Below are 23654 nucleotides of genomic sequence, written 5' to 3'. Positions count from 1 at the left end.
TATTGCTAGCCATTGTGGATTGAAGTGTGTGCCACTCTGCAGTTTATAGCCATTGTCAGTTTAACAACTGGCTCGCAAAATTCTCGAAAATTAAATAATTGGCTCGCGTGAGCCAGCTCCAGCACGCCACTAACTGGATCCAATGCAATTCACCTGTGGGGAACAGGTTGCTGAAACACTGGAATAAATTTCCTCCCAATACGGTAGAGGCTGTGAGTCTGGCTAGATTCAAAGCAGAATTGGATGGTTACCTTATGGGAATAGTATGCATATTGTTTTGTTTTATTATTTTATTTTATATTATTTTTTTATATATATTTTTTGGCTGATGAAGAAAAAGTCTACTTCCTTGCATCATTTGGCCTTACTAATGATTTGAAGGTAGTGTGCAGTAAAGTTTGCTGTTGCAATAAGTTAATCTGAATGGCATTAGTTCTGGATTTTTTTTTTAATATTAAAAATACATTTTATGCAATAAATTTATTTTAATATCAAATGGATGCTAATTTATGTTACATTGTGCTCAAAATGTATTAAAATTGAAAGTCGCAACTACTATATACATATATTCTGGAAAATAAATATAATAGTATGTATTTTCTTTATATGGAAAGCAATGCAAATCAGAATTCAAAAGGAAAGCTCCTATAATGATTCATTTTTATTTAAAAATTTAAGAATATTGTTCCAGTTATGTGTGTCTTAAAAAAAGGTTTTGCACCACACACTACCATATTAAAAGCATAAATATCTTTATTTCTTGTTTGTTAAGTAAAAGTGATACAAGTAACAACAACTCACTTGATAAAGTGCACCTGAAACTGGCAATCCAATGATGTATGCAGCTGAAGAAGCAACTTCCATAGTCGCCTAAAAAATTTAAAAACTGCTAATGTTAGTTATAATAAAAAAAAAAGAAGCAAATAATCAGCAAGATGTAATCTGAATTAGCTTATAAATTTACCTTAATAGGCTTAATTTTAAAATGTTCATATTTTATTTATTACACTCAGAAAGTTTTAATATTCAGAAGTTTTAACTGTATTAAATAGAAAGCTAAAAGTAATATGAAAATATACACTACTCATCACTGAAATTGCCCCTCTTTGAAAGGAAATAGATGTATTTAGCTGAAAATTTACATGCATAATTGTGGCATATATGTAAATGATTAGGATGTCAAGATGATCAATTTAGATTGATCATCTTGACATCCTAATCATTTAATCTTGACATCCTAATCAGGTGCTGTAAAAATGCATATGCATTGGAAGATAAAAAAACATCGAATTTAAATTGTAGGATTTAAAAACTGCCTGAGACCACCAGTTACCTTTACGAAAGCAAAAACCCTTCCCCCTTATGGAGTTACATCTTTAAAATAAATCCCACATTAGTACACTGTGATCACTGGCACCTAGTGGTTCTTTTATCCACAGTTTCTTAATGCATGAATAATCGCTGCTGATAATCAGCATTAAGAGTATTACTCCCTCTAGTTGCCTCTTGCACACGCTGCTGTAGAAAATTGTCATTCAGTAAATCCACAAAAATCTTGCTAGTATGCAAATGACCAATCCAATAGTCCCAGTCAATATTTGGAAATTTAAAATCCTCATTTATATGACATTCTGATTTATTAGCCCACTCTATTTCTCCGTACAGCTGTTTGTTGTACTCATCAGAGTCATTAGGCCTATAACACACTCCTACTCTCATTTTTGCTTTCACAGTGCTTATGCCACACAAAATTGACCAACATTGCACTGACCACCCATGTCAACTGGATACATTGTCTTAGATTTTATGTTTTTCCTAACTAACAGCATAACTCCACCTCCCTTCCTATCCTGTCTGTCCTTCCTGTACACATTGTACTCCCAAATTCGAATTCTGCATTTCTTATATCTGTGTGGCATTACATCTGATACCCCAACAATATCTGCCTTTGAGGTCTTGGCCAGCACTTCAAATTCATCAAATATATATACTATACTCCTAGCATTGGTGTACATGCAAGTACACGTGCACATGTTCTTACTCTTAGTTATGCTAACACAGCCCATGTATTTACTTGTTCCATGATGAGTCCCAGCAGTTCTAGAAATCCCTAGTACCTTGCTTCCCAGCTGCTACTTGTTCTAATAGAAGCAATGAAACAATCATTTTCACCTCTGCCTGGTGCCATTGTTAATCTATTAGTCTGTGTAGCCCCTGAAGCTAGCAGTTTTCTGACCCACCTAACACTGTCTCAACAGCATCAGCAAATATTCTTGCATCTTTTCTATTTAAGTGTATCCCATCCATGTAGAAGCAGTCTATCTTAACAAGCACAGATCATAATGAGAAAAATTCTACCTCACGAGCCTTGAACAATATCTCCAGAGCCAAATTGATTGACCTGTATACTGTATACAGTACCTTGCATTTGTCAATGTTAAACTTCAATTGCCATTTCTCAGCCCAGTGTCTATTGATATCCACTCTGTTTTCTCCAACTCGGCAATTCCTTTATCCATAGTAGTAACTTGCCCTTAATACCACATTGCTCCACTTTTAACAGCAGTCTTTTATGTGCAACAGTATATCAAAATTCTAAATGAGAAGCATTCAAGGAAATAATCATAAAAGCTATTAGGCTTTTCATAACAACTAAGAAATACTGTTCAGGGCTTAGAACCTAAATGGATGTCACATGAACTAATGAGACATGTGGCAGAGAATAAAAATGGATGTGATATATATATAAATTATCATGTGATACAGAAGCCAATAGTAGACATAAACTAGTCTATAAGCAAGTCACAAAGGAGGTTAGGAAAGCTAAGGCAGAATATGAGAAGTCATAATATGAGAAGGCAAAGGATGCAAAGAATAACTGCAAGGACATCTTTAATAATGTGAACACTAGAAGGAAGTGGATGAATTACATTGCCACTTGATATCAATGGTTCAACTGCTACTTAAAAGTCAGGTTGCTTAAAAATTGATATTGAATAATATTTTGCATCTACATTCACATGTGAGGAATTCTTTAGGGATATGGATACCTAAAGTTTAAATCTAACAGAGAGCTAAATAATTTTGTAATAACTCAGAGGAAAGTGGAAGAGAAATTGTTGACATTAAACATAAGAAAAGCCATGGGGCTAGATGGGACCTATCCAGTTAAGGGAGGTAGCAGGGAAGGTAAGCAAACCCTTAGCCATAATTATGAGAGCATCTTTGGATTCAGAAGAAGTTCCCATGGACTGGAGATGTGTGAATATATCCCCAGTTCACAAAGGGGATCTAAAGGTGGCACGAGTAATCACAGACCTCTTAGCTTAACTTCTGTTCCAGAGAAAATAATGGTCACTGATTAAAATGTAATGCAGAAGCATCCAGACAAGAGTGCAGTTACACTGCAGTCACAGCAAGGCATTTGTTTGTTAAGGGGAAATCTAGTCTGACCAATTTTATTGGATACTATGATGCAGTCACAAAAGAACTGGATGCAAAAAATAATTTTGATATCATATACTTGTATTTCAAGGCCTCCGTAGCCGAGTGGTCAAGAGCAGGAGTGCAGTAGCACATGCTCTTTGAGTAGACCGGGGTTCAAGCCCCTGACTGCTGAATAAGGTCGATCTGTCAACCCGCAATGGACCAGCATGGCAGATTATGGTCCAATTCCCTCAGCATGAATTGTTGAAGAGGCTTCCATCCTGCAGTGGCTTGATAATGGCTGCACTTTACCTTTTTTACTTGGATTTCAGGAAAGATTTTTTGTTGCACATAAAAGACCGCTATACAAATTAGAGTAGTGTGGCATTAAAGGCAAGTTACTGCAATGGATAAAAGGATGGTTGAATTGGAGAAGACAGAGAGTGGATATCAAGGGACATTGCTCTTAATGGACTAATGTTATTAATGGAGTTCCCCAGGGTTCAGTGGTGTGCCCATTGTTGTTTTCTGTATTTATTAATGATACTGATGAAGATATATCAGGCTTAGTGTCTAAGTTTGCAGATGATACAAAGGTTGGCAGAGTGCTTAATCACAGGAATGACAGTATGCTACTGAAACAAGATCTAGAATAATTAGGCAGATGGGCTGAGAAATGGCAATTGAAGTTTAACATTGACAAATGAAAAGTACTTTACATTGGTAGCAGTAATCCCAGAGTAACATACCAACTGTGTGATACTACACTCAGGGTAGTGGAAAATGAAAGAGACCTGGAGGATAATTGTAGAGTCAGATATAAAGTTCTTTGGGCAGTGCAGACAGGATGCCAGGACAGCTCATGGGATTTTGTCAATGATATACAGGAATTTTGCTAGCAGGTATAAGGAGATGATTATCCCATTTTATAAAACAATGGTCAGGCCACATCTTGAGCGCTACATACAGGTCTCGAAGCTTCATTTTAGTAAGGATGTAGGGGTACACAGAAGGGTAAGTAGGTGATCTCACAAAGGGGGGATCTCACAAAGAAAGGTTTCAGTTCTGCAAATTGCAGTCTGGAGACCAGGCACTTGCAAGGTGATCTGATTGAGTGTTTAAGGCTTTTAGCAGCTTGAACAAACTCAATGCTGATGGGATTCTTCCTCTTGCTCAGACTATGCACATAAGGGGGCATAATTCAAATTGAGGTTGCAGAATAGATGTGCGGAAGTTTTCCTTCAGCCAATGGGTGGTTGATTGATGGAACAAGCTTCCATCCACTGTTATGGAAATGGATAGTTTGAATGAATTCAAGGAAGAAGTAGACAAACTATTGGAGGAGATGGATAAGTGATATGGTTTTTTTTTTTTTTTTGTGGCTGATGCTGTATAAGCTTGCTTTCTTGCATCATTTTCCACTACTAATACTAATACTAAAATATTTCTTCTGTTTCTGATCAGGTGTCAATCTGGCAAGACAGATTCGCAGCATTTTAAGGTGCTAGGTAATAACTGTGTATGTGTGTACTACTAGGTAATAACTATGTATGTGTGTACTACTAGGTAATAACTGTGTATGTATGTATGTACTACTAGGTAATAACTGTGTATGTGTGTATGAGACTGACATTCTGCTTATTAGCTGGCAGAATGTGATCCTCCTGTTTTTATTCAGTATCATCTGACCCTTTACTATTTTCTCTGGAGTAGTGAAAGTTCTATGCTATCCAGTCTGGCCAGCCACAGATTCTCAACTTTATTTAACTCGTCAGCAGGAGTATGTTTTATATCATTCCTTAAGGTGCTTTGTTTTTAAAACCTTTTATCAGCTGAAAATAATTCAAAATTGTTCACATTTTGAAGGTACCTTACTTTTCAATCCATTATTTCTATAACACAAATTTGAAAAATCTATTTTTTATAGTTAAAACGTATATTTCCAAATAATTTTTAAAAGAACACCATTGAAGAATGCGGTTTTTTTTTGTTGTTCAAACTCACCTGCTACTTTGGATTTGGCAGCATAATTTGTTGACATGGGAAGACAAAGCCATGCATTGCTATGATTAGCAGAGTGGCAATTATGCAAATGAATCTAACATGTTCTTCATTTGTTTCTTTGTTAAGTTTACACTGGCACTTTTTGTTTTCACAAGTGGAAACAAAATACCTGTTCTTCAGTATTGGTGCTCATATTGTTTACGTAAGCCTGTGCACATCAAAAATTCGAGCTGCTCATAAAACACATGAGGATAGCTCTTTTTGTCCAGAGTTGGACAGAAAGACCTTGCTAACTTTAATTCATATTTTTAATGATTACATATATTAAGTTTAATGAAAATGTGTTATTTTATTTGTTTATGGCCAAACTTGTTCATTAACAAAGCAATTAATGTTGCAGATTGAAAGGAAATGTGATAATTGAGGAATACTAATATTGTCATTTTTGTCACTCTGGTAGTCTCTTTTTTTTTTTTTTTTTTTTTTTTTGACAAAAAAATTATTACCATAGCACTCTGCAGATGTATGTACTCATCGTATTGTTAATGTGCTTGTGCCACTTGAAAATTGCAGTTTCCTCACACACTTGTCTCCAAAAACCTCTGGCATTTTTCTCACAGTCTTTTTTAGCAGTCTTGCCACATTGTACTTATATTTCGTATCACAAATTGTTCAGTCTTCATTATGCAGTTCACAAAATGGTTCACATTTCCAGCATGCAACTTAGGCTACTTTGCAACTACCAGACATATCAGAACTTGTGACTGCGTCAGAGTATTCTTGGAAATATATTCAGAATTTCCAATCACATTCCTGGTTAAACTTGCTGTATGCAGCATCTTGACAATAATGAATTCTGCTCTGAAGGAGTACAAGATCACAAGAAATCAACTTTGACATGTGACCTTCTATAATATAAGTTCACTTGCAGCACTTGCTTCTCTTATTTTTTATACTAGCTGATGTTAACAGTTTCCAACATCCCCTCAGTTTCACATTTTTTAGTTTCAACAAACCAAATTTCATTGCTTTTAAAGTTTTTTGGAGTATGTATGTAGGTATACAAATTTTTTGTGTATTGGTCCTGAGGAGTGTATATATATATATATATATATATAGACAAATATTAGATAAGTGTATAGGGAGTGGTGCTGACCTGTCAGGTGTAGCTACAATGGAAAAAATTAAAAAGTGCCTGAAAAATAAAAGCAGATTAAATAAAATTAAATGAAAATATATAAATAGTACTTAATGCCGTAGATCATGAGATTTTAACTGTGTCATCAAGGGCTGGCAGCCAAAACCAAAGGAAACACAGCAATAAGCAAGGTCTCTGTTATTGTTATGATGTATATGCAGCAGACAACAAAGTGAGCATATGTACATCATAGCCAACCCGACACAGACTAAAAAGAAAAGGAATAAAAAACCAGTATAATACTAAAATAAATAAAATAAAAAAATTTATATATTTTCATTTAATTTTATTTAAATTTTATGTAATCTGCTTTTATTTTCAGGCACTTTTTAATTTTTTCCATTGTAGCTACACCTGACAAGTCAGCACCACTACCCTTATCTAATATATTTGTCTATATTTCATTATGGTTGCTGGGCATTTCTGCTATTACTAGCAGTTTCCTGGATCCATAAACCATTACAATATATCATTATTTGTTTGTTCTTTTTAAACATTCCATTTTATCGCTACAACCTATTATTTTTATTAATTATATAACACACACAGAGATTTTTAATGGTTGTTGTTTAAAATAATGTATCTGTTCAGCGTGTACACAAATGCATTATTTGAAACAACTTTATAAATGAAATAGGCTTTTACATTTGAATTTTTAGTTTAATGAGTTAAAGGCAATGACAAGGAAAGCGATCAATCAACTGAAATATCTCATGCATCATATATATACTAAATATTTGTAACCAATACTTACAAATGCTGAACTAGCTTTAGCTTGAAAAAGATTCTGGACTATGGTATAGAGGCTCAAGTTGAAAGCTGAAGTGGCAACAGCACTTATTATACGTAGGAGTATTGAATAAGCGAAAAACATCCATTTGGTTTTAATAAATTGCAAAATCCTTTAAAATTAAAATTAAAATAGTTGTATATTCCATTATAATATTTCACAATTTAATCTTTAAATAAATCTGACAATTTTTCCAAGTTTTTGCTACAAGAGAGTGACATACTTATGCTGAATTATTAAAACAATAAGAATTTGGTTTTTTAAAAACATGACAATATAAAGATTTATTTTATCTATTGCAGTAGTAGTTTTCAAACTCTTCTGTTAGGTATCATTTTCCAGGGCCCATTTAAAAGGGGCAGGGAAGTTGATGCTCTGGGCCACAGCTACAATTTTGTAATCAGGCAAAATTTATTTTTATTATAAAAAATAAAAAATAAATAAATAAATGGAAAATAAAAAAAAAATAAAAGAAAAATAATTAAATAGAAAACAAAAATAAGTAGTAAAACCTATTCAAATATATTAATGTCATATGCAGTTATGTTTACTCACTGTATGTTAAATCCCAAAATTAAAATAACACCAAATAATCTAAGACTGCAAAATTGTGTCCAGTTGCAGGACATGAGAGTAAAATGGACCCTATCATGTTCTTAGTTTATTCAATTTTTATAGTATAGTTCCCCCAATTTCTGGTCCACCACCAATGGTGCTTAACCATTCAGTGCTATGCTCAAATATACTCAGAATAACAATCTGACTGTGTGCCATACCTGATTACACTTGTTTTGACAGTGCTACACTTTCTGACCAAGGAATGGAGACACCTGTTCTAATTTTTGAGTAAAATTGATTAAATCTTTATGAAGGGGAAGGAATCCTATTCTTAAACAAATTATAGTGTCTGGAGACTAGGCACCAGCGAGGTGATCTGATAGAGGTGTATAAAGCCTTGAATGGTTTGAGCATGCTCAATGCTGATGGGATTCTTCCTCTAGCTCAGAATAATCACCTGAGAGGGCATAAATTCAAACTGAGGAAAGACAGATGTAGGATAGACGTGCGGAAATTTGCCTTTAGCCAGCGGGTGGTTGGTTGGTGGAACAGACTTCCATCCCTTGTAGTGGAGGTTGATAGCCTAAATAAGTTTAAGGCTCAGCTGGACAGGTATTTTGAACGAAGAGAGGGGTGAAGTGGAAGTGGGTTTTTTTTTTTTTTTTTTTTTGGCTGATGCTGCATAAGCTTGCTTTCTTGCATCAAATGCCTCTACTAATGCTAACTGATAACAAATCAGCAGAAGATATCAATATTTTGAATAGTTCATCAGATATTGTCAGAACACTGTATGACAAATGAATCAGAATTCCACATGAAGTTGTATTTTCTATTTTTATTTATTAATTTCCTTTTTTAGTAAAATACTATTCTTTAATATATATTTGAAGTCCTTACTTCCTTGGCTGCCTTTGGTAAAAAAATAGTAAAAAAACAATAAACATTAATACATTTGTAAAGGAAGAAAGGAGACTTCCTTTAGATAAACATTTGTAAAGGAAGTCTCCAAAATATTTTAAAATGCAATATTAAATATCTGGCTCAGCTATGAACTTAATGAGTTCATTGAAAGTCATAATTAATACAGGTAGAGACAACTTGCAAAAGGAAACATTTGCCTTTTAAAATGGCCTATTAACCACTTGCCTGACTTATATGCATATACCATTGGTCTGAAAATTGACCTGGTATGTGGATGGTGCATTTCGATATTTTGATTTTGTTTTGAATGCAAATAAGCGTTCACCTATATTAGTGTTGTGTGATTTGCCACGAAAATGATTTTCTTTTCTGCAATTATAATTTTGCTATTGTTTGCAAGCTTATATAGCCACAAAAAAAAAAAAAAAACCTCCACCTGTAACCTCCAAGAATTTGTCTAGTTCTTCCTTGAATTTATTCAACCCACCTACTTCCACAACAACAGATGGAGGCCTGTTCCAACATTAACCACCTGCTCGCTGAAGGCAAACTTCTGCACATCTATCCTGCAACCATCCTTCCTCAACTTGAATTTATGCCCCCTCATTGTGTAGTCTCAGCAATAGTGGAAGAATGCCATTAACATTTAGCTTACTCAATCCATTCAAGGCTTTAAACACCTCAATCAGATCTCTATGCAAGTGCCTAGTTTCGAGACACTGCAATTTGCAGAACTGAAGCCTTTCTAGGTAAGAGCACTCTCTTGTTACCTTCACCAGTCTGGTTTACCTTCTCTGCACCTGATCCAGCAAATCTACACAGTTCTTAAAGTGGGGCCTCTAGACCTGTACACAGTACTCAAGATGGGGCCTCTAGATCTGTACACAGTACTCAAGATGCGGCCTAATCATTGCCTTATACAAAAGGATAATTACCTCCTTATCCATGCTAGCAAAGTTTCTGTATATCATTGACAAAACCCCCATGGGCTGTCCTGGCAGCATGTTTGCACTGCTCAGAGAATTTCGTGCACAATTACCCCCTAGATATTTTTCATTCTCCACTACCCTAAGTACAAAACAGTTGATAAGTTGCTCTGGGGGTTACTGTTACCCATATGCAGTACCTTGCATTTGTCAATGTTAACTTCGAGTGCCATTTCTGAGACCCAATTTTCCCAGATCTTGTAGTGGCTCACCCTGATGACCGTTGTTAACCATCCTGCTAACCTTTTTTTAATCATCTGCAAACTTAGACATTAAGCCTAATACATATTCATCAATATCATTAATAAATACTGAAAACAAAAATGAGCCCAGCATTGAACCCTGAGGAACTCCACTAATTACATTAGTCCACAAAGAGCAGTGCCCATTGAGCCTTAATGTCGCGTTGCTCCAGTTTGCACAGTAGTCTTTTATGTGCAACATAAAAAGCCTTCCTGACATCCAAGAATATGATGTAAAAATTATTTTTTTGCATTCAGTTCCTTGGTCACTACATCATAGTAACCTATCAGATTGGTTACTGTCTCTTAACAAATCCAAGTTTTTATTGCAGTACAATTGCATGCCTGTCCAGATGGTCTTGAATTACTTCTTTAACCAGTGATTCCATTATTTTCCCTCAAACAGACATTAAGCTAACAGGTGTGTAATTAGTCATGTTGCCTTTTGATCCAACTCTCTATGAATTAGGAAAATATTTGCACTTCTCCAGTCCATAGGAACCCGAATCCAAGGATGCTCTCATAATAACGGCTAAGGGTTTGCTTACCTACTTTGCTGCCTTCCTTAATATAATTGGATAGATTCCATCCACCTGAGGTGCCTTTTTTATGTCCATCTTCAACAATGTCTCCTCCATTTTCCTTTCAGCTGTCATAAAGTCATTAATTCCTTGTTAGAGTTTGATAAACTTCTGGCATCCCCTTCCCTAGAGAATTCCTCATGTGTGAATGTAGATACAAAATACCTATTCAATTTGTTCACAACCTGAGCAGGGTCATCAACAGTTAACCCATAGACATCAAGTGGCCCAATGTGATTCAACCTTTCCTTTCTTCTACTGTTTATCTTTGCATTCTTTGTCAGAGACATCTCATAATCTGCCTTAGCCTGCATAATCTCCTTTGTGACTTGATTACAGACTAATTTATATTTACCATAGGCTTCTGAACACCTGATAATTTATATGCATTCTATGCCCTTTTTTTCTCTGTGTCTCGGTAGTTCATCTGACATCCATTTAGGTCTAAGCCTTGAACAGTATTTCTCCGGTGATATGAAAAGCCTAGTAGCTTCTTTGATTAATTCCTGAATATTTTCCATTTAGAATTTTCTGTTAGTAATATCATCAGTTGGTCCCACTGCACAGAATTTAAAAACTGTCTGAGACCACTGAAGTCATCCTTACGAAAGCAAAAACCTTTCCCTTTACCATTGACAGTGGTTATATCTTTAATTAAATTCCACATTAGTACACTGTGATCAGTGTCAGACAGTGGGTCTTTTACCTGCAGATTCTTAATGCATGAAGAATCACTGCTGAAAACCAGATGAAGAGTATTGCTTCCTCTTGTTGCCTTTCTTGAAATTCACAAAATCTTGCTAGTATGAAAGAGACTAACTTCCAGTCAAATTCCAGTCAACATTTGAAAAATTAAAATCCCCATTATGAGACATTCTGATTTGTTGACCCACTCTATTTTTCTGTATTGCTGTTTTGTATACTCATCACAGTCATTAGGCCTATAACACATTCCTACCCTCAATTTTGTTTTCCCAGAGCTTGCATCACACCAAACTGATTCAGCGTTGAACTTATCATCCATGTCAACTGGATGGACTGTCAATATTTGACAATACTACACTAAGCTAATAGATTCCTAAATGCAATTATATGTATTATGCTATAAAGTTTTACATTATACCTTATGCTATCAAGTTCAAGATATACATTATGCTACACTAATCATAGTGTTAAATTAGTTATATCATTACTAAAAAGTAAAATTCCTTAGCTAAACACAAAAAAATATATGCCAACAAGTGATTAAAACCTTTGAGATACTTATTTATCACAATTAAAACTTTACTATTCCACTGCACTACTTGTTATGTGCTACAATACTCATGCCAAAACACTGACAGAATAGTGGTAAGATTAGTAAGTCGTAACTTCCAAAATCACTAGCAAAATTTATAAATTTAGCTATATTCAAGAAATAAAAAGCATATGACAATGTAGTAGTAGTAGTAGTAGTAGTAGTGGCATGTGATGCAAGAAAACAAGTGAATGAGCTTATGCAGCATCAGCCAAAAAAAAAAAAAAAAAATCACACCATTCCCTTCAAATGCCTGTCCAGTTCCTCCTTAAATTTAATTAAACATATAAACTTCCACAATGACAGATGGAAGTTTGTTCCAGCAATTAACCACCCGCTGGCTAAAGGCAAATTTCCACACACACATCTATTCTACATCTGTCTTTTCTTAATTTTAATTTATGCCCCCTTAGGTTCGTAATCTGAACAAGTGGAAGGATCCCATCAAAATTCAGTGTGCTCAACCCATTCATGTAAACCGGGGAAAACTTTGGCAGATTCTGGGTGAAGAAAATATCCCAACCCGACTCCGGAAAGCAATGCAAAGCCTATATAAAAACTCAAAAGTCTGTATAAAATATTTTAATGGTCAACTCTCAGACCCAATTAACACCAATAAAAGAGTCAAACAAGGATGTAGACTATCACTAAATTTATTTAATATCTACATCAATAAAATTATTAAAGAATGGAAACAAATAATTAACAACGGAATACAGTTGAACAACAGGAATGAAATCCAAACTATATTGTATGATGATCAAGTTATAATTGCAAAATCCAAAGATGAAGTACAGATAGCAGCAAATGAACTGAATAAAATAGGTAAAAAGTACGAGATGAAAATCTCCACCTCAAAAACAAAATCAATGGGATTATGTGGAAAAAACATACAAAGAGTCAAAATTGTTATTGATGACAAAATAATAGAACAAATATCTGATTTCACCTATTTGGGAAATTTAATATCAAATAAAGGAAAAGATAACCATACTAAACTACAAAAATGTAATAAAATGAATGGAACAATTAAATGCCACTTGGGAAAACGAATGACAACTGAAACAAAATTACGACTGCACAACATCACTTCAAAATCAGCCCTCTTCTACAGCTGTGAGACTTGGGTCATAAATAAGAAAGATGCACACAAACTAGAAGCAGCACAAATGAGAGTTTTAAGACCATTATTAGGCTTTACAAGACTAGACCACCAAAGAAATTTAGATATCTGCGAGAAATTAAAAGTAGATAACATAGTAAATTACATAAAACGGTATCAGAAAAAATGGATCAGCCACCTAGAAAGAATGAACCCAGACCAGATCCCAAAATTAGCATTTAACTACAAACCTACAGGCAAGAGAGATGTGGGTCGACCAAGACAACAATGACAAGATCAAGACCACTTCCAAGAGCCACAACGGAACAGGTCTTAAAAGACTAAGCTGGACCAAGTTCATGATGATGATGAAGAAATAAATTTATGCGGTTCAGTTAAGTGAAAAGAGAGTGCAAAGTGAGGTTAACCCTTTCTTTTTACTTTTGAAAAAAAAAAAAGAATTTATAGATAAAGTGGTCATTTTAACCTTTAAGCAGTACTATTTGAGAACCATGGCTCAGACTATTGTTGTTATTGATGGGAGTTTTATAAGGAGGTGTAATAGATATCCAATCCTGGTTTATATGTTTATAAGTTATCCAGCAATCCTGGAGAACATTTCTGCAAACTGAAAAGATATCATATAAGTATAAGATATCATATAAGAAAGTATAAGTAGCGGTAAGGGTATCGACGCGTTGGACAAGATTTTGCAAATCCGGCGAACACTAAGTTTTTAATTATATTTAGTCATTTTATTGACTTAATTGTTATATTAAATTATTTTCTATAAGTAGCTTATAGTACTAGTCAAGCTCCTTGGTTTATTTTGAATTTACATAGCGATTTTGAAAGTTAATACTTAGTGTCCGTAGATTTACCGTTCGTAACTTCCGCCATCGTTATACGATACAACATATATCCCGAACTAGGTAGTGTAAGGTTTAACATAAAACTAGATGGCAAAACACACAGCACTGCATTAGAAATCTGTTAGCTTAGTGTAGTATAATATTATCAATTAATCAGTAAAATTTATTAATTTTATTAAATTTCATTGTCAATTAAACTGTACTTAAAAGGAATCTTGACCCAGACTAGAGCAGCAAAGCAATGCGCACAGATCAGCCAGAGTGCTGTGGCTTGGGGGAGAACTGAAGGGGGGCAGTTCTACAATGCATCATAGTCTCAAAGAATGCGTGAAGTGTTTGCAGACTTGTCTAGAACAGGATATCATCTAGCCAAGGAGGATGTCTTTGTGTGTGCTAGGTGCAGAGACTGTAAGGAAATTAGGTGCCAACTCAGTGTTCTGATGGGCATCTATGAGAGTTTAAGGTGTAGGATAGATGCCCTCAAGTAAATTAATAAGAAGGGCCTATCAAGTTGTCAGCTGCCTAACTCAATGCCAGAGCACACTCCTGTGCATCAGGCAACACAGAGGCAATCTCTAAGGCAGAATGCGCTGGTCCCATAGGAACTAGTTATTGTTGATGACTCTATTGTCAGGAAGATGGGGAATATATTATGCAAAAAGAATAGGTGGAACAGGACCATGGTATGTCTGCCAGGGGCAAAAGTTGATGACGTCGTAGAGCAGATATCTTTTAAGGGCACACAAGGTGATATTGTTCTTCATGCAGGCATTAATGACCTTAAGAGTAAGATATCTGCAAATTTAATTAACAAGTACAGGTCAATATTGAAAAAAAGTTGCGAGCTAGGGTTGAACTTGAAAGACACAATAGGAGGGAGTATATGATGAGAGCCTTGTCAATCAATTTGGCTCTAGAAAGATTGTGCAAGGCTTATGGGGTAGAATTTTTTCAACGTGGTCTGTGCTTGATAACAGAAGAGACTGCTTCTACAGGGATGGGATACACTTAAACAGAAAGGGTGCAAGAATATTTGTTGATACTATCCAGGCAGTATTAAGTGGGTCAAAAAACTGCTAGCTTGGTGGGATTCATAGACTAAAAGATTAACAGTAGCCGCAGGCAGAGCCGAAAGCGATTCTTGCTTTGCTTCAATTGTAATGAGCAGCAGCCTAGAGAGCAAGTTGCTGGGGATTTCAAGACCTGCTGAGAGTCATCATGGAACAAGTAAATACATAGGCCTTGTTAGGATAACTTAGAGTAAGAACAGGTGCATGTATACTTGCGTGTACACCAGTGCTACATGTATAGTAAATAAATTTGATGTATTTGAAGTATTGATCAAGGAATCAAAGCCAGATATTTTTGGGATATCAAAGACATGGGTTAACACAGATAAAAGCAGTGCAGAATTGGAATTTAGGGAGTACAATGTGTACAAAAAAGATAGACAGGGTAGGAAGGAAGAAGGAGTTCTGCTGTTAGTTAAGAAACACATAAAATCTAAAGTGCATACAGTTGAAATGGGTGTACAATGCAATGTGGAGTCAGCTTGGTGTGACATACTGCGAAAGGGAAAATGAGAGTAGGAATGTGTTATAGGCCTAATGACTCTGATGAGTACAATGAACAATTGTGCAGAGAAATAGAGTGGGCCAGTAAATCAGAATGTCATGTAATGGGGAATTTTAACTTTCCAGATGTTGATTGGAACTTGTGGGTTGGTCACTTGCATGCTATCAAGATTTTTTTGTGGATTCGTGGAGGATTGTTTTCTACAGCAACATGTTTGAGGGGCAACCAGAGGGGGTAATACTCTTGATATGATTATCAGCATTGATGACTCATGTATCAGGAATTTGCTGATAAAGGAACCACTAGGTAACAGTGATCACAGTTTACTGATGTGAGATTTACTTAAAGATATAATTACCATCAAGGGTAACAGGAAGGATTATAGGTGACTACAGTAGTCTCAGGCAGTTTTTGACATTTATACAGTGGGATCAACTGATCATGTTAAAAACAGTGAATTCTAAATTGAAGGCCTTCAGGGAATTAATCTTGGAAGCTCTTAGGTGTAACATTAGCAACAGCACATCATGCAAGAAATCAAGCTTATATAACATCACTAAAAAAAAGAAAAAAAAAACACAAACACACCCTTCTCATTTCACCGATCCACTCGCTCCAAATGTTTGTCTAGTTCTGCTTTGAATCTGTTTAAGCTATCAACTTTGCAACAACAGATGGAAGTTTGTTCCAGTAATCAAACACCCGCTGGCTAAAGGCAAACGTCTGCACATCTATCCTACACCTGTCCTTCCTCAATTTGAATTAGCATTAGCATTAGCATTAGTAGAGGCATTTGATGCAAGAAAGCAAGCTTATGCAGCATCAGCCAAAAAAAAAACAAAAAAAAAAAAAAAAAAACCACTTCCACTTCACCCCCTCTGTTCGTTCAAAATACCTGTCCAGCTGAGCCTTAAACTTATTTAGGCTATCAACCTCCACCACAAGGGATGGAAGTCTGTTCCACCAACCAACCACCCGCTGGCTAAAGGCAAATTTCCGCACGTCTATCCTACATCTGTCTTTCCTCAATTTGAATTTATGCCCTCTCAGGTGATTATTCTGAGCTAGAGGAAGAATCCCACCAGCATTGAGCATGCTTAAACCATTCAAGGCTTTATACACCTCTATCAGATCACCTCGCTGGTGCCTAGTCTCCAGACACTGTAATTTGCAAAACTTAAGCCTTTCTTCGTAAGAGCACCCCTTTGTTCCATTCACTAATCTTGTTGCCCTTCTCTGTACTCGTTCCAGCAGCTCTACATCCTTCTTGAAATGAGGCCTCCAGACCTGTATACAGTACTCTAGGTGTGGCCTGACCATCGCCTTATACAATGGAATAATCACCTCCTTATCCCTGCTGGAAAAATTCCTGTATATCATTGACAATACTCCATGAGCTACTCTTGCAGCCCGTCTGCACTGCTCAGAGAACTTCATATCTGCCTGCACAACCACCCCCAAGTCCCTTTCATTCTCTACCACTGTCAGTGTTGTACCATAGAGTTGATACGTTGCTCTGGGGTTGCTGTTTCCCATATGTAGTACTTTACATTTGTCAATGTTAAACTTCATTTGCCACCTCCCAGCCTATCTCCTCAAACTTTCCAGATCCTGTTGCAGCAGCATAGTGTCAGTAGTGTCCTTGACAACCCTGCCAAACTTCGTATCGTCTGCAAACTTGGACATTAAGCTTGATATACCATCATCAATATCATTTATAAATACAGAAAACAATAATGGACCCAACACTGAGCCCTGAGGGACTCCACTAATAACATTAGTCCACGATGAGCAGTGTCCATTGATTACCACTCTCTGTCTTCTCCCCCTCAACCACCCCTTTATCCATAGCAGCAATTTGCCTCCAATGTCACACTGCTCCAATTTGTGTAGCAGTCTTGCATGTGCAACAGTATCAAAAGCCTTTCTAAGATCCAAGTATATAATATCAAAGTTATTCCCTGCATCCAGTTCTTTTGTGACTGCATCATAGTATCCAATCAAGTTGGTCAGGCAAGACTTCCCCTTAACAAAACCATGCTGTGTCTGAGCTATAACTGAAGTCTTGTCTAAATGATCCTGCAGTGCGTCTTTAACCAGTGCCTCCATTAATTTTCCTGGAACAGAAGTCAAGCTCACAGGTCTATAATTACTTGTGTCAGCCTTTGATCCTCCTTTGTGAATTGGGGTCACATTTGCACATTTCCAGTCTATGGGTACCTCCCCTGAGTCCAAGGAAGCTCTCATAATTATGGCTAAGGGTTTGCTTACTTCCTTTGCTGCCTCCTTTAATATAACTGGATAGATCCCATCCACCCCGGGTGCCTTTCTTGTGTTTATCTTCAACAGTTTCTCCTCCACTTTACTCCCAGTTATTTCAAGATTCTGTAACTTACTGCTAGAGTTGAATACACCTCTGGCATTCCCCTCGCTGAATAACTCCTCATGTGTGAATGTTGATGCAAAATATTCATTTAGTTTGTTAGCCACCTGAGCAGGATCATCAACACTTGACCCATCAATATCAAGTGGACCAATCTGATTCATCCCTTTCCTTCTAGAGTTTACATAAGTAAAGAACTCTTTGCTGTTTTTCTTTGCATCCCTTGCCAAGGATTTCTCGTAATCTGCCTTCGCCTGCCTAACCTCCTTTGTAACTTGGTTGCATATCAACTTGTATCTATCATAGGCTTCTGTGTCATGTGTTAATTTGTAAGTATCCCATGCATTTTTCTTCTCTGCCATATGCCTCATTAGTTCATCTGACATCCATTTTGGCCTAAACCTTGAACAATATTTCTTAGTTGGTATGTAAAGCCTAGTAGCTTCCAAGATAAGTTCTTTGAATGCTTCCCATTTTGAATTTGCTGTTGGTAACATCATCAGTTGGTCCCACTGTATAGAATTTAAATACTGTCTCAGTCCATCGTAGTCGCCTTTACGGAAGCAATAACCCTTCCCTTTACCCCTAATGGTAGTTACCTCTTTGAGTAAATCCCACTTCAGCACACTGTGATCACTGCCACCTAGTGGTTCATTTATCTGCAGATTCTTAATGCATGAAGAATCACTGCTGATAATCAAATCAAGAGTATTACTCCCTCTAGTTGCCTCCCGAACATGCTGATGTAGAAAACAATCATCCAATAAATCCACAAAAGCCCTGCTAGTGTGTGAGTATCCAGCCCCCAAATTCCAGTCAATATCTGGGAAATTAAAATCTCCCATTATAAGACACTCTGATTTACTGGCCCACTCTATTTCCCTGTACAGTTCCTTATTATACTCATCAGAGTCATTAGGCCTATAGCACACTCCTACTCTCAATTTTGATCTCCCAATGTTTATGTCACACCAAACTGACTCCACACTGCACTGTCCAGCGATGTCGACTGGCTTCACTTCCTTGGTTTTTATGTGTTTCTTAACTAATAGCATAACACCTCCCCCCTTCCTATCCTGTCTATCCTTTCTGTAGACGTTGTACTCCCCAAATTGCAGTTCCGCATCCCTTATATCTGTGTGACACCACGTCTCTGATATCCCAACAATATCTGCCTTCGATGTTTTGAGCAATACCTCAAATTCATCAAATTTATTTACTAAACTCCTAGCATTGGTGTACACGCAAGTATACCTGCACCTGTTTCTATTCTTAGCTACCCTAACACAACCCATGTGTTTACTTGTACCACAATGGCTCCCAGCAGTCTCTGAAATACCATGCATCTTGTTTTTCAGGCTTCTGCTCATTCTAATAGAAGCAGTGCAAGAATCTCTTTCACCTCTGCCAGTGGCTACTGTCAATCTATTGGTCTTTGTCTCCCCCCAAGCTAGCAGTTTTCCGACCCACCTAACACTGCCTCGATAGCATCAGCAAATATTCTTGCACCCTTTCTATTTAAGTGTATCCCATCCCTGTAGAAGCAATCTCTCCTGTTAACAAGTACAGTCCAGGCTGAAAAAAATTCTACCCCTTGAGCCTTGCACAATCTTTCCAGGGCCGAATTGATCGACAAGGCTCTCATCATATACTCCCTCCTATCGTGTCTGGGCAGAATTGCAGACACTTTCAAATTCAACCCTAATTCTCGGCGTTTGTTCAACAGTGACCTGTACTTGTTAAGTAATTCTGCCGGTCTCCTACTCTTAATATTATTAGTGCCAACGTGTACAACTATATCACCTTTTGTGCCCTTAAAAGATGATATTCGCTCTACAACGTCATCAACCTTTGCCCCTGGCAGACATACCCTGGTCCTGTTCCACCTATCTTTTTTACAAAGCATGTTCCCTGTTTCCCTGACAATAGAGTCACCAACAACTACTAGTTCCTTCGGGACCAGCACATTCTGCCTTGGGGGTTGTCTCTGTGTCACGCGATGCCCAAGTGCAAGCTCTGGCGTTGATGTGGGCAGCTGAGAGCTTGATGGGCCCCTCAATTTAGTTTCTTCGAGGGCATCCACCCTGTCCTTCAAGCTCTCATATAGGCCCAAAAGAACGCCGAGTTGTTGCCTGATATCGATACACTCCTTGCATCGCGCACACACAAAGACATCCCCCTTGGCAGTATCATGTTCCGTACCCGATTGCTCTGCAAACTCAAGCAAACAGTGCATTTTATAAGGCTGTGAGTCAGAGGACAACTGCCCCCCTCAGTTCTGCTCTGAGCCACAGCACTTCCATTAGCTTGAGCCTTTTGCTTTGCTGCTCTGGTCTGAGTCATGATTCTATTAATTTATTAATTAATTATGTTATGTTATTAATTATATTACGTTTGTAATCTAAGTCGTTATATGTATTTATTTAAACGTACAATTTAACTGCTAACGAAGTTCAACTAACGCTATCTAGTACGGTATATAACCTACGGTATATCTAGTACGGTATCACAATGGCGGGAAAGTTAATAACGGTAGCGGTAGTTACGAACACGTGGAAACCCTTACCGATACTTTTACAAGGCCGAGTAAAGAATAAATACACCAAATTAATCAAAAAATCACAAAATAATGTTATACTACTAAATTTAAATCAAAAGTTTTAGAAAAACAATAATTTCAAATCAATAAATAAGAAAAATCCACTTAGCGGCTTGGAACACGACTGTCACTAGTGGCCTCGTCAGCAGCTATGTGAATTTATGCCCTCTCAGGTGATTATTCTAAGCAAGAGGAAGAATCCCATCAGCATTGAGCATGCTCAAACAATTCAAGGCTTTATACACCTCAATCAAATCACCTCGCAGGGGCTTCATCTCCAGACACTGTAATTTGCAAAACTTAAGCCTTTCTTCGTAATAGCAACCTTTGTTCCATTCACTAATCTTGTTGCCCTTCTCTGTACTAGTTCCAACAGTTCTACATCCTTCTTAAAATGAGGCCTACAGACCTGTATACAGTACTCAAGGTGTGGCCTGACCATTGCCATATACAAGGGGATAATCACCTGCTTATCCCTGTTAGAAAAATTCCTGTATATCATTGACAATACACCATAAGCTACTCTTGCAGACAATCTGTACTGCTCAGAAAAACTTCATATCTGCCTTCACAATTACCCCCAGGTCCTTTTCACTCTCTACCACTTTCAGTGTAGTACCACACAGTTGATACATTACTCTGGGGTTACTGCTTCCCATATGCAGACTTTAAATTTGTCAATGTTAAACTTCAGTTGCCACCTCTCAGATGATCTGCTCAACTTTTCTAGATCCTGTTACAGCAGCGTACCATCATTAGTGTCATTATCAACCCTGCCGATCTTCGTATCATCTGCAAACTTGGATATTAAGCCTGATAGACCATCATCAATATCACTAATGAATACAGAAAACAACAATGGACCAATACTGAACCCTGGGGGACTCCACTAATAATTTTAGTCCACAAAGGGCAGTGTTCACTGATTACAACTCTCTGTCTTTTCCCACTCAATCATCCCTTTATCCATAGCATCAATTTGCCACCGATGCCACACTGCTCCAATTTGTGCAGCAGTCTTCCATGTGCAACAGTTTCAAAAGCCTTTCTAAGATCCAAATATATGATATCAAAATTATTCTTTGCATCCAGTTCCTTTGTGACTACATCATAGTACCCAATCAAATTGGTCAGACAACACTTCCCTTAACAAGCCCATGCTATGTCTGAGCTTTAACTGAAGTCTTGTCTAGATGATCCTGCAATGCTTCTTTAACAAGTGCCTCCATTAATTTCCCTGGAACAGAAGTTAAACTAAAAGGTCTGTAATTACCTGTGACTCCCTTTGATCCTCCTTTGTGGATTGGGGTCACATTTGCACTTCTTCAGTCCATGGGTACCGCCCCTGAGTCCAAGGAAACTCTTATGATTATGGCTAAGGGTTTGCTTACTTCCTTTGCTGCCTCCTTTAATATAACTGGATAGATTCCATCCACCCCAAGTGCCTTTCTCATGCTTATCTTCAACAATTTCTCCTGCACTTTACTCTCAGTTATTACAAGATTATGTAACTTACTGTGAGAGTTTAATACACCTCTAGCATTCCCCTCCCTGAATAACTCCTCATGTGTGAATGTAGATGCAAAATATTCACTGGTTTGTTAGCTACCTGAGCAGGATCATCAACAGTTGAACCATCAATATTAAGTGGACCAATCTGATTCATCCCCTTCCTTCTAGAGTTTACATAATCTATATAATATTGGTGTAAATACACCATAGAAAACACTTAAACGAAAAAACTATATTACTTATTCTCAGTGGGCACCACTGAGAATAAGTAACAACAGTCTTCTCTTTTAGTGAAGCATTACTTATTCGAGGTAGCACAATATGAAATACAGATAAAATGATGCCCTTTCACACTACAGTTTTTTCGTTTAAGAGTTTTCTATGGTGTTCATAATAACTGCACAATTAAAATAATGATGTAGATCATTATTTTAATATAACATAACACTATTTATAATTTTAATAAAGGTTGGTGTATGATTGTGCAGTTATGGATATGAATATTCCCAACCCCAGAGGCCTATTTGAAGATTTTCTATGGTGTATTTACACCATTATTATATAGGTTATTTATACTCTTAAACATATTGATGCCTCGTTGCATTGACTTTCACTCAGAGTTTACATAAGTAAAAAACCTTGCGTGTACACCAATGCTAGGAGTTTGGTAAATAAATTGGATGAATTTGAGGTATTGCTCAAAGCATCAAAGGCGGATATTGTTGGGATATCAGAGACGTGGTGTCACACAGATATAAAGAAGGCAGAATTGGAATTTGGGGAGTACAATGTCTACAGAAAGGATAGACAGGATAGGAAGGGAGGAGGAGTTATGCTATTAGTTAAGAAACACATAAAATCCAAGGAAGTGAAGCCAGTCAACATCGCTGGGCAGTGCAGTGTCGAGTCAGTTTGGTGTGACATAAGCATTGGGAGATCAAAACTGAGGGTAGGAGTGTGCTATAAGACTAATGACTCTGATGAGTATAATAAGAAGCTGTACAGGGAAATAGAGTGGGCCAGTAAATCAGAGAGTCTTATAATGGGGGATTTGAATTTCCCAGATATTGACTGGTATTTGTAGGTTGGTCACTCACACACTAGCAAGGCTTTTGTGGATTATTGGATGATTGTTTTCTACATCAGCATGTTCAGGAGGCAACTAGAGGGAGTAATACACTTGATTTGATTATCAGTAGTGATTTTTCATGCATTAAGAATCTGCAGATAAAGGAACCACTAGGTGGCAGTGATCACATTGTGTTGAAGTGGGATTTACTCAAAGAGGTAACTACCATCAGGGGTAAAGGGAAGGGTTATTGCTTTCGTAAAGGCGACTACAATGGTCTGAGACGGTATTTAAATTCTATACAGTGGGAACAACTGATGATGTTACCAACAGCAAATTCAAAATGGGAAGCATTCAAAGAACTGATCTTGGAAGCTACTAAGCTTTACATACCAACTAAGAAATATTGTTCAAGGTTTAGGCCAAAATGGATGTCAGATGAACTAATGAGACATATGGCAGAGAAAAAAAAATGCATGGGATACATATAAATTAACACGTGACACAGAAGCCAATGATAGATATAAGTTGATCTGTAA

At 36.9% G+C, this 23654-nt stretch overlaps 1 protein-coding gene across 1 annotated transcript in view; it reads right to left on the bottom strand.

Moving 5' to 3' along the window:
* Window positions 1-23654, bottom strand: part of LOC150087503 (MFS-type transporter SLC18B1-like) — a 132912-nt gene that overhangs the window by 91329 nt on the left and 17929 nt on the right. The window contains exons 3-4 of the mRNA XM_090372508.1: window positions 7383-7530; window positions 802-870 (exon numbers count right to left, since the gene is read on the bottom strand). Of these exons, the coding sequence (XP_090228634.1) occupies window positions 802-870; window positions 7383-7530 (217 nt within the window). The remainder of the gene's footprint in view (window positions 1-801; window positions 871-7382; window positions 7531-23654) is intronic.

Source organism: Mastigoproctus giganteus, chromosome 4 (assembly GCF_048544385.1).
Source record: "Mastigoproctus giganteus isolate SK-2022 chromosome 4, ASM4854438v1, whole genome shotgun sequence".
In the NCBI taxonomy this organism is placed as follows: domain Eukaryota; kingdom Metazoa; phylum Arthropoda; class Arachnida; order Uropygi; family Thelyphonidae; genus Mastigoproctus; species Mastigoproctus giganteus.
The sequence above is the reverse complement of the archived record's forward strand: the minus strand, read 5'-3'. Positions and strand labels throughout refer to the sequence as shown.